Genomic DNA, 11851 nt, shown 5'->3' on the forward strand with positions numbered 1-11851 from the left:
GATCTCATTTATATGTAGAATCTGAAAGAAAAAAAGAAAGAAAACCAAACTCATAGATACAGAGAGATTTGTTGCCAGAGGTGGGGGGTGGGAGGTGGGGAAAAATGGGTGAAGGTGGTCAAAAGGTACAAACTTCCAGTTATAAGATAAGTAAGTCCTGGGGAGGGCATGTACAGCATGGTAACTGTAATTAACAATAGTATATTCTATGTTTGAAAGTTGCTAAGAGAGTACATCTTAAAAGTTCTCATCACAAGAAAAAAAAATTGTAATTATTTGTGGTGATGGACGTCAACTAAACTTATCAGGGTGATCATTTCACTAGAGATATATATATATAATGAAATTTTAAAAAAACATAAATAATTTAAAAGCTATTCCTTGTTCTTAACTCTCATCTCTGTCCACACCCTCTCTATGGAGGCCTTGAGTACCATCTTTACGTTGATGACTCCTAACATCCACAGTCTTTTTGGCTCTCCCAAACCATCATCGTTTTATCTCTAACTTGGTATTTCCTACATTTCAAAAATTCTCACACCACTGTCATAATTTTTCATATTCTGTATTCCACCTGTACTATTATTTATTTGCTTACTGTTTTTCTTTAAACCAATTCATTAAAAATAAATTTAGCCTTATCTCGTGCAATAATTGCCGTGAAATAACAAGTAGTATTCTGATGTGCTGATTATAATTTCTCTAATATGCATGAATATAAATACAAAACTATTAAAGCTTTTAAAAAATGTTCTTCATACCACTAAAAGACATCTCTGGTACCATCCATTGCATTTTTGAATCTCTGGTCTAGCTGGTAACAAACCTGAATATTCACCATTGCTTCAGAGTCAACATTCTTCCCTCAAAGTCCCTCTCAGCCCCACTTTCCATGCTTTGTCAGGCTGATCATTTCCTTAGTCACCTGAGCGCCAAACTTGGGCTTCGTGGATGCCCCCTTCGGCTCCTTCATCCCCATCGGAGGGTGTTTTCTTTCAGCTGCATCTTGCAAACTGTCCCTTTGCCCTCCATTCTCCCAGACACTCTTTTTATCCTCCTCCCTGGATTCCTTCTTGAGGACCAGCCTCTTGCTTTGAGGCCCCTCCTTCTGCACCAGCTTCATCACGGTTGACTCACTGCCCTCCGCATTATTTAAACACAGTTGCTGTGCCCATCCCACCACAGCAGATAATCATGAAACGAGCTTGGGACCTTCCCCCTGCTCATCCAAACCTTACCTGTACTTTTAGGCTCACTGTGCCGGAGGAGTCCAGCTCTCTCCCTCTCCTACTCCTGGAGCACTGCCTGGTGTTGGCTCGGGTATCTCACCTCCCTGAATAGACTACAAGCTGCTTGAGGACAGGCTTCAGTCGGAACGTTCCTTCTGCATCGGCGCACGGTCACGCACACATCAGATGCTCAATTAGGGTTTGCTGAGTCACTGCACGGTGGCGTTCCCAAAGACTTTCCTCCAACTCCACCTCTCCCTCTCACGTGCCATAGTAACCCGCCCTGCACAACCTCCGGCTCCCACCAACCAGGGGCAAGAGTGAAAACGGGACAGGTATAAGAAAGGCGGAGCGCACTGAAACATAAGAAGCCAGTTCTAGGATCGTTAGTCTTTTAATATATTATTCTGAAAAGAAAGGAATTAAAAAAAAGTTCCTGACATCTCTTCTGGGTTTTTTGTTTTTTTGCTTTTTAATTTAAATAAATACCCTGCCCGCCCCCCACCCGCGAAAATTTCCCTCCTTCCCCATCATCCCCCCCATCCCAGGTGCCAGACCCTCACTCCGGAGCTAAGTAAGATGCCTGTTTCAGAGCAGGCCAAGCTCACTACCAAATACTGGCAACTTGTAAATGCTGTAAATGAGCCCTCTGGCCCCTGGGCTCCCCGGAGCCCCTCCCTTCTCCTGCTCCACTCCCCACTCCAGACCTGTCCCTAGCTTTGGCGGGCGTGGATGGTGGGGCCTTTAGGCGTTGGGGAGAGTGCCAGCTTGGTTCCCATTACTTGCCTGCGATTCCCCACTCCCTGTTCAGGAGTAGGTCAGAAGGGCCAAGAATTGCCCCCCAGCCCGAAATAAATAACAAAATAAACAGCACCTCCCCCACTCCCCACTCTCTAAAAGAGCCCCTCTACCTCTCACTCTCGGGTCCCTGTCCCTCGCTGACCCGCCCCCCCTTCTTCCTCCCTGACCCTTCCCTCCTCCCCCATGCTGACCTGGGCTTGGCCCTCTCAAGAGGAGGGGTCTGCTTGGCTCAGTGCCAAGAGCGGCAGAGGGCCTCACTCCCAACCTCAAGCCAACCCTCCCCCAAGTTTCTGGGGGTGCTGCTTGGCGCCCCCAACCCGATGGGCCCGGCCGACTCCCCGTCTCGGGGGTTAGGGTGGAGGGCAGGGGTTCTCCCCAGCTCGCTCTCACCTGGTCCTTCAAGCGTCCCTCTTTCGAGGCCGGTCTCCCCCGCCCCGCTCCCCGGTCCCGGCGCCCCGGCCTCCTCAGATGGCAGTGTCCCAGAGGACGGTGTGCTGCCGGCGGCAGGGCGGGGTGCCGGACTTGCGGGGCTCAGGCCCGCGCCGCCAGCTGGGGAGGATGGGCATGCTCTCCTGCTTGCAGAGGCCGCGGTCGGGCCGGTGGCGCGCCTTGATCTCCTTGCACACGCAGCGCTTGCGCTCGATCACTTCCAGCAGCTTGCCGTCGCGCTCGCGGGCGGCCTGGGGCGGCAGCGGCAGCGGCAGCGGCAGCGGCAGCGGCAGCGGCAGCGCAGGCTGGGTCTGTGCCCCTTCCTCCCGCCGCCGGCCCCGACGGGGTTGGGGGGGAGGGAGGAATAAGGGGGTCAAGGACCTCAGAGTCACCCGGCCCTGTCCCCACCGCCGAGCGCCGAGGCCAATGCGTCGCCCAGAAACAAGTCCTCTCTTGCCCCCAAGGCCTCTGTCCTCTCTCCCTGCGCCCTGGTGCCAGGCGGGGCCTGTCTCACCCCAGGAAGGGGCGCCTTTTCAAAGCCGTCTTCCCAGCAGGATGCATTTTTCCACCCAGAGGGGATGTCTCTTTCTAAACGCAACGCACAAAGGCGCACGTCGGCCAGTGGCGGCCCTGGCTGGCTACCCAGGATCTCCCCCAGCCCCTCGCTCTCCAGCCGTCCCCGTTAGTCTGTGGCAGGCCCCAGCCTGAAGTCTTGCCTTTCTTCCCTCACCCGGGCCTTCTTGCCTACCTGTTCCTTCACAAATAAAATGCCCAACCCTGTCTCCCTCCTCACCTGGCTCGGGGCATCCCTGGGCTGGCTGCAGGGCCGAGGGGTGTGGAGCGCGGCCTGCCGGACTCCTGAGGTGGAGGCGGAGCGCCCCAGGCGGTAGCCTCCCGTGAAGTCTGAGGCAGAAGATTGAGGGGTGAGAAGGGAAGGGGCCTCCAGGTTCCCCTCCCCCAGTTCCCTGAGGACAGCCCCTGCCAGGCTGCGCCCCCCCCCCCAGCCTCATTAGAGGAGGAAAGGGGTTGGAGACGTGGTATTAGGACGTAGGGCCCAGGAGATTCCCCCCAGCCCGCCCATCTGTGTGCTGGTGTACGAGGGCAGAGTGTGTCACCTCCGTTGCGGTGGCAGGCAGGGAAGGTCTGGCAGGGTATGGGCAGCGCGGTGCGGCTTCCTCCTCGGTCCCCTCCGTGGTGGATCCTGGCCAGCAGGCCCTCTGCCCCCTGGCTCCTCACTGGGATCCCTGATGCCATAGAGCCTCTGTCCTCATGCTCCAGCTTGCTTGGACCCTCGGCACTGCCATTCCAGGCCCGGACACTGTCCTCGGCCTCTGCTGGGTGACAAGGAGAGCTCTGAGACTGTACAATGGGAAGGGTCTTGCTGTCCCCCCGGCTACACACACCGCAGCCTGGGTGGACCAGTAGAAGTAACTTGCCCCGTTGCAGGTCACAGCTGGGAAGGGAGGGGCCCTGCTTCACACTCCCCCGACATACACACAAGGAGGGACACCAGTCCTGGCACCACCCCTGGGCTGAGAATCATAGATATTTACTGCTGCCAAACCCTTTTCCCTATTCAGAGGGGTCTCCCCTACCCCAGTTTAACTTCAGAGCCCCTCCAGCCCCAGACAGTGCCGGAATAAACGCCCTCTGAAACAGAGACCAGGGGGGCTGTTCCCTAGGAGGGGGAGAATTCCCAAAGCCGGGAAGTGAGAAGGGGGGCATTGGGGGAAGGGCTGCATGTGAACTAAGCTCATCTCTGAGAGTAAGCCTGGCAGAGCATTGCGTTGCCAAGCAACGGTAGGGGCCTCCCTCTCCTCTCCCTCCTGTCTGGATGGGTTGCCATGGTAACGGCTGGGAGGCAGCTGTGTTTAGCTCCTAGTGCGCGCACACTCACAAACACACACCCCTGCAGCCCAGCGAAGGGAGGGGCAGGGAGTAGAGCGGGACAGGGCAAGAAGAGGAGACCAGATTCTACCCCGTCCCCATCCCAGGTCTTCCTGCCTCTCCAGAGCACACACGGGGACCCCATCCCTTCAGTATGCTCCATGCCCCCATCCCTCTGGTCTCCCAGAAAAGTTCCCAGTTCAGGACAATGGGCTGTGGCTTCCAAGTATGCCCTTCAACACCTCCCCCAAATCATCATGGACATCCCCGGTCCCCCTCCCCGTCACCCCCTCCTCACTCACTGTCCAGCTCTCTCGCCTTCCTCCCGCCATACAGGACCTTCCTCTGCAGAGCCCAGCCTGCCCCAAACGTTGAGGCGCCCATCTCCTCTTCTTCCTCCTCTGGTGTCCCCGCGCTGGCGATGACGTGGGCACAGGAGAGGCTGGCAAAGGCCCCCCCGTCGGTCCCTTGCTCCTGCAGCTGGATCTTGACCACGGGGGATGGAGCCCCCATTCCACAGCCCTTATTCAGCACCCCCCCAGCCTTGAGGCTCTCATAGGCAGGGGGTCTCTTGAGCCCAGCTGCCGCAGCTGGGTAGGTCCAGAGGGGGGTCAGGGGGCCGGCAGTTGGGTCCGGAAGGCTGTGTGGGGAGGCCAGGCAGGCGCGGTGGTGGAGAACCCCAGCTGCTGCGCCCATAGCCCCGCCATGGGGGCTGGACTTCCCAGGCACGGGGGGCCTCGAGCGGGTGCACAGCATCCCGTGGAGGACTGAGATCTCCTTCTCCGTCTTTGGCTCCCCAGCACCCAGGGGCGGACCGGTGGGCAGGACGGAGTGCGTGGTCACCTTGACTGCTGAGTACACCATGGTGTAAGACACAGCCTTGTCCTTGGGGGGGCCGGGGAGCAAGGCAGCCGGGGCAGGAGGGGCTGCCGGCACCCCTGCCACCTTGGGGCAGATCATGCTGTGGGAATTGGGGAGCTCCCTCTCCCCCCGGGGCTGGCCAGAGCCCTGGGGCGGCAACGGTGTCGAGTGGCTCCGGGCTCGGCCCGAGGGTCCCAGCAGCAGCAGGTTGGCAGCGGGAGGTGGAGGCGGTGGGGGAGGCGTCTCCCGCTCCCGGGCAGGCACTTGGGGAGCTGGGGTGGAGCCGGCTGGCTCCTTGGAGTGGCAGAGGACCGGTAGCCTCGAGACCCCATCGCCAGGGGCTCGGGAAGCAGGCTTGGCCTGGGGGAAGGCCAGGAGTGGAGGACGGTGCTGGAGGAGGTTGGGGAAGGGTGGGGGGATTTCACAAGGAGTGGTCTTGGTGGGCGTCCCCTCCCTCCGGCTCGGGAGGGCTGAAGCTGGATGGCGCTGGGTGTGGAGCTGAAGGGCGTGAGGCTGGTGCGGTGTGGAGCTTGCCGTCAACGGAGGGGCCCCGTTGGCGCGGCCTTCCCCGGCCTCCTCGGGCAGCGGGTACTTCATCTCCTCGTATATGGCCTCGCTCTCTTCTGAGTCCGAGTCAGCGCCAGCCGTTGGGGTCGGCCCCCCCCCACCCCCAAGAGGGGGCCCAGTCAGTCCCCTTCCACTCCGCCCTCCTCCCCTGAAGACATCCCCCACCATCTCGATGTACACCGGCTCTTCTTCCTGGGCACCCACCTCAGGGTCCCCAGCTACACAGGACCCCCTACTGAGGCGCTGAAGGGGCGGGTTCCCCCCTCGAGGAGAGGCGATTGGGGGACAGGACTCATCAAAGGAGACAGAGAGCTGGGTGTTGGGACTTCGCCTGGGCTTCTGTGGAGGAACCTTCCGGCTGGACTCGCGGCCCTCAGGGGTTGGCTTCTGTGAGCCTGCGCAGGAGTGGGAAAGAGAAAAAGAAAACGGGCTCTAAGTCGGGGAAGGAAATGGGGAGACCCACTGTGACCTCTTGACTCACCGGCAAGGACATTTCTGCCTCTTCATTTTCCCCACGGCTCTCAACTTACAGCCCCAGTGGATTCTTTTCCTACCGGTCTGCCTCCCGTCCTTCTAATGAACGCCCCAGAATCTGCAGCTCCCACCCTCAATTCTCCCCGACCCTCAAGGCCCTCCAAGGCCACCCCTTTCCCAAGAATGAACTTTTCAAGGAGCTTCCCCTGCCCTTGAATGGTTCATCTCAGGCCCTTCCAAAAAGGAACCCCCCCACTCCTTCTGAGAATGGAACCTTCCACTTCCTTGGTTCTTCCCTGAATGAACCCTCCCGGCAGGCCTCCCCTGGCCTGGAATGGATCCTCCCAGCTCCCGGCTCCTTCTGGGCAGGGGTGCTGGTGTCTCACCTGCTTTCTTGCTGGGGGGCGTCTCTGACCCTGGCCCTGCCATGCTGAGCTTGGTGCTGGGGTGTCTCCGGGGCTTGGCCGGGGGTCTTCGGGTGCTGCCGTCCTCTGTGAGGCCCCCCCCGCCCCCCCCAGACCCGCCCCCCACGCTGTCCATGCTGCCCACCGAGTGGCAGGAGAGGGAGCGTGGGGCCATGGCGCTGCGGCAGGGGTGGGGGGTGTGCTCTTGGGAGGCGGGCATCGTCATGAAGCCCATCCTGAGCGAGCGGCGCAGCGAGGCGACGTCCCGCACGCGGACCCCCGGCCCTGGGCCGGCCCCGGGCCCCGCGGAGCCTGCGGGAGCCCCCTCCTTACTGGAGCTGGGGAGAGAAGGCCCAGATGGAGCAGAGGTCGGGCCTCAGGCCTGGGCCCCCCGCTCCCGTACCCCAAGAGGGGTTTGCAACCCTGTGGCCTCCCAGGTAGGAGGAGGGGGGCCGGGGTGGAGATGGGGGGAGCCTGAGGGTCCAAAGCACTAAAGTAGAAGCTTCGGACTGAATTTCTAGGCTTTGAAAAAGGCAAGGATATGGAGGGCAGGGATGAGAGAAGGGGTGAGCCTGTGTGCAAGGGAGCATTCCTGGAGCTGGCCGACTCCAGCCTGGGCATCTCGGGTACACACACACGTGTGGACAACTTCGTATATAGAGATGCAAACCCAGGCAGCGCAGCCCCGCCTGGCACATGCTCCTGCCACCTAGCTCTGCTCCCTCTCACTCTCACGCTGGTCCACACCTGGCCTCTGGCCTCCCTTCGTGTCTGGCTGCTGCGGCCTCCACTCCCACACCGCCTCCTTCCCCAGACCCGGGCTGTACCGCCGCATCCTCAGAACAGCCTCCCCCGGCTGATCCTTCTTCCTCCCTGCCTCTCTCTCTTTCTTTCTTTCCCTCTCTCTCCCTCTCCCTCGGTGCTGTCCTCTCTCTGTCACCCTCCCAGGCTCACCCCCCATTCCCTTTCACTGTCTCTGAGCTTCTGTGTGAGTGAAGGGGGGGGCGCGGCTGGCAGGGAAGAGGGGAGAGCTGCTGTGGGGTGGGCTCTCATTAAGGCCCTGTCTACTAACCCTTCATTAGGGAGAGATCACTGCAGTGATAGCTCTGATTAATCTAATTAACAACAAGAATTAAACTCCACAGTTTTGAGGAGGGAGAAGGGAGCAGGGAGATGGCTCTGACTCAGGCTCCGAGCGGCTGTGCCGTCGATGGGAATGAAGAAGAGAAGGGAGCAAGACGGAAGAGGCCAGGTGCCAGGTCCCCGGGAGGGCAAGGAGAGGGGGTGAGCCGCGTGTGTGTGGGGTGTTGGTTCCCAGCCCTGGCTCATCTGCAGGGCCAGCCTGCCCGTCCCCCACCACACACACACAACCCCGTCACGGGGAGGGGGCCAAATGGGTCGTCTCTGGTGCCCCTCAAGTGACCCATCCCTGGACCATGAGGGCAGCAGGGCCTGCCCCTTCCAAGGTCAGGTGACATGGGAACCAGGAGCCAGGCCCACACTGACAGAAAGGAGGACATCACAGGCCAGAGGTGAGTCAGGAAGGAGTGTCTTGGGCCTCTGGGGATGGGGAAGAGCCAACAGGGTGTCCCTGGGCTGGAAGCCCCCTGAGAGGCCAGGGCAGGGGCTGGAGCCAGGAGCCAGGAGCAGGGCAGGGACAGGGCGTGTGCAATTCCAGCAATTCTGTACTGAGCACGGGCTCTGAGATCAGACTGATGACCAGGCTGTTGGGAGTCAGGAAGGGCAGAGGGATGTGGCCCCGCCACGAGGGAAGCAGAGGTGGGACAGGCGAGGGGGCAATCTGGGACTGCGGCCTTACCTCCTCTTGGCCTCCTCTTCCTTGTGCTGCCTCCACTCCAGCTTGGTTTTTCGGTAGAGGAGGTTCATGTCGTGGGGCAGGAGGCGGGTGCTGGGGGTTCCTGCTCAGCGCCACCAGGCCCGGGGGGCGACCCTCCCTGGGTCCCGGATCCACTTGGTCGGGGGGAATGGAAAGGAAAAAAAAGAAAGATGTGGGGTGGTCGGGGCCAGGAATGAATGAGAAAAAGAGAGAAAGGAGCAGAGATGTGACTCGGGTCCTCAGAGAGAGGAAAACAGATGGAGGCACAGAAAACCCAACACCGCCTCCAGGACCCACACACGTACAGACACAGACGGACGTGTATCCAGAGTCACACACCCTGACAAAGGTGTTCAGAGCCACAGATACACACTCTGGAGAGATCAGACTGACACAGAATCCCATCCTGTAAATACATCCTGATCCACCACACAGACAGGCCCCACCAACCTACAGCAACCCTGCAGTCACACAAACACACATTCAGACCCACAAACCTCCGGGCCACAGACCCATATCTACCAACAGAGGAGCAGACACACTGATTGGCATAGGTAAACACAACCTAGGAACAGCCAGACACACAGACATAAACACCCCGACACACCCACAGCACACACAGACCTCCAGACACACACAAATGGGCTGCACCGAACTGGACGTACCTATAGACAAGGAGTTATGCCGGGGCCTACTTGCCTACACTGCACCCCGCTGGGGAAGGGGGAGACAGTCAGACTCCCCACCCCCTCTTGGGGCCTGAGGCTGGGGGGTGTCATGAGGGCAGGGCGGGGATGCTGGAGAAAGGGTGGGGACATTCTGAGTTGGGCAGCTACAAGACCACCCATCCATGTCTCTCCATTCCCTGCCGACCCCCTCACCAGTCCTTCGCCTGGGCCTGGGCTTCCGTCCACCCCTATTCCTGCACCCTGGCCCCTCAGCGATGGTCTCCGCCTCCCTCCCTGAGGGCCCAAATCACCTTCCTCCTCCGGGATCTGGGAGGCTCCCGGCTTCCCTCTCGCAGTCCCCGCCCCTCCATCCCACCCGGGGGTCTCCAGTCTGGCCTCATAGCTACCTTCTAAGCTGCGGCCTCCATACCTGCCCTGGTTTCCCTTCCCCCAAACACACTCTCCTTTGCGCCTTCTGCCTCACCTCTCCTTCCAGGCGCCCCTCCTCACTGCCGTCCTCTCCCTTCCCTGTTTGTTCCAAACCTGGCCGGCTTCATCCCTCTCTCCATCCAAAGGCCCCAGGTTCCCGGGCACCCCTCCCCTTCCCCTTGTCCTGCTACCCTGGGTTTCTCCGTCTCTCGCCCCGCCTATCCTCCCTACCCCTTGTCCCCCCATCCCACCTCCCCGCACCAAGCCTCCCCAATTTCTACATCACCGTACCTGGCCTGCCGGGCGCCGGCCCCCCCATGCCGGGCTCCGCCCGGAGCAGGAGGAGGGAGGAGGAGAGACAGAGAGAGACCGGGGGGGAGCCGAACAGGGCCCTGCCGCAGAGACAGCCCCGCCTCCGGGTCCGCCCCCAGACCCGCCCCCGGCCCCAAACCCACCCTTCCACACCCTCCAAGTACGGAGCGGGAGTGGCCGTGCTGCGCTGCGCCGCTAGGCTGGGGTGGGGGGGGGCACCGGGCCAGCGGAGCCGGCGGGGGGACACGGAGAAACGTCGTGGGGTGCAGGGGACCCGGCGCCAGCCCGCCCCCGCTTTGGGGCGTCCACTCCTTGCAGCCCCTCGCCCCTGCCCGGCAGGGCCGTGCTGGGTTTGGTGTCCAAGGCCCCGGCGGAGCGAAGCTGGGCGCAGCGCGCAGCGGCGCCCCCCAGCGGCGACCCGGGGCCTGCACCCACGCGCGTACCCCGTGCAGCCGGCGCTCCCCGGGTGCGCACGCCACGGCCGGCCCGGGCGAGGTTGCGGCTGCGGGGCCCGGGGTGCAGTGAGGCGGCGAGGCCGGCAGGGGGGGCCGGTTTCCGGGCCGAGGGGCTCAGAGAGTCGGGAGCTGGACCATCCGCGTCTTTGTCCAGCAGGGGGCGAGCTCCCTGTGCCGCGCCCCGTCTTCCAGCCGCCCCCCAGGTACAGGGAGGGCACCGGAGCTGGCTCTCTTGGTGCTCGTCGCCAATCCCTGCAGGTTCCCAGGGGTCCAGACCTGTTTCACCGCCAGGGCTCAAAATGTTTTGCCCGTCCGCCCCCGCGGCCCAAGTCAGCCTCCCAGTAACCTTTGACTCCGCAAAATAATGAATATTAAGAATAAGTCGTAAATGGCGCCATATATTAAAAGGCTATTATAAACGCCCCTGGGAGAGTTAACACATTAAAATACGTAACTGTCCTTTCACATTTACACCTTAGTGTGAATAAACTTTTATTTATTCATTCAACAAACATTTCCACAGAGACCAACAATGTCCCTGGGACTGTAGACACGGAGGAGTCCAAGTTGATGTTGATTGTCTGAGTTGGTGGGAAGGGGAGGATGCAAAGATAAAGTTTGAATAGTTTGTAGCGAGCTATCGCTGAGGGAAGGAGGATCTGGGGGCGGAGCAGCGGGGCTGTGTTCTGAATATTGCCTGAGGGGAGAGGGTCTGGGGTGGGGGTGGGGCCGTTGTGTGGGAGGCTGCTTCCTGCACCTCACCGCCTGGGAGGCCTCAGGATCTGGCTACGGTAGTCATTGTTACCATTTGAAGGGAGAGAGACTGGAGTGCAGATGCATTTTAACAATGAGATAAAGAGGAAGTATATAAACTGGGGGCAAGGGGGTTTGCATTATTTTGTTTTTGTCTAATCCTAAAGGGTGGTTAAAAATTTCCATGAGCTAAAGCTGAGGAAGGAAGGATGTGTCAGACAGCCCAGAGCTAGTCTCAATGCCATCAAATGCTAGCTCTGAGGCCTTGGGCAAGTAACCCAAGCTTCAGTTTCCTTAGCAGAGACACTGGAGCTCAAAACCCACCCCATTTCTTCCCAGGGCTGTTTTGAGAATCCATGAGATAATTATGTAGAGTGGACAAATATGAAGAATTTTAATATCCTTGAAAAGAGTTCCATATGACCCAAATTAATTAGAATCCATTTCCTTCTGAACCTGGGAGTGAAGGCAGTTACGGTCGTTAGACGCTGCTTTTGCTAAAATAATTCTTTTCAGAATGTTGTTGGGGGGCGCAAAAAAGAGAAAATGGCAGTTGGAGGTTTATTCTTCCATGCCAAGCACATAGTAGGCCCTTTATGAGTGTGTGTGGATCCTCCACAGTGAGCAGGGGATGGGATGGAGAGGTGGGAAGGGTGAGAGGTGGGTGTGTGGGGAAGGGTCCATGCTTGTGGCCAGCCAGGTTCCTCCTCCGGCGGGCACATCTGTACGGGTGCCTGTGTGTGAC

At 59.6% G+C, this 11851-nt stretch overlaps 1 protein-coding gene across 3 annotated transcripts; it reads right to left on the bottom strand.

Moving 5' to 3' along the window:
* Window positions 1-2196: 2196 nt before the first annotated feature.
* On the bottom strand, window positions 2197-9991 carry NYAP1 (neuronal tyrosine phosphorylated phosphoinositide-3-kinase adaptor 1). 3 transcript variants are annotated; one of them, XM_068524860.1, is made up of 7 exons: window positions 9878-9991; window positions 8472-8623; window positions 6635-6990; window positions 4649-6169; window positions 3575-3790; window positions 3253-3362; window positions 2197-2770 (listed from the first exon to the last, which is right to left on the bottom strand). In XM_068524860.1, exons 2-7 carry the CDS (start codon window positions 8537-8539, stop codon window positions 2495-2497), a joined length of 2547 nt encoding a protein of 848 aa, XP_068380961.1. In that variant the 5' UTR covers window positions 8540-8623; window positions 9878-9991; the 3' UTR covers window positions 2197-2494. The 3 variants fall into 3 exon arrangements, with proteins under 3 accessions (XP_068380961.1, XP_068380959.1, XP_068380960.1); XM_068524858.1 differs by having other exon boundaries at window positions 3575-3793; XM_068524859.1 differs by lacking the exon at window positions 9878-9991 and having other exon boundaries at window positions 3575-3793; window positions 8472-9799.
* Between the last annotated feature and the right edge of the window lie 1860 nt (window positions 9992-11851).

The sequence above is a fragment of the Eschrichtius robustus genome, chromosome 16 (genome assembly GCF_028021215.1).
Source record: "Eschrichtius robustus isolate mEscRob2 chromosome 16, mEscRob2.pri, whole genome shotgun sequence".
Classification (NCBI taxonomy): domain Eukaryota; kingdom Metazoa; phylum Chordata; class Mammalia; order Artiodactyla; family Eschrichtiidae; genus Eschrichtius; species Eschrichtius robustus.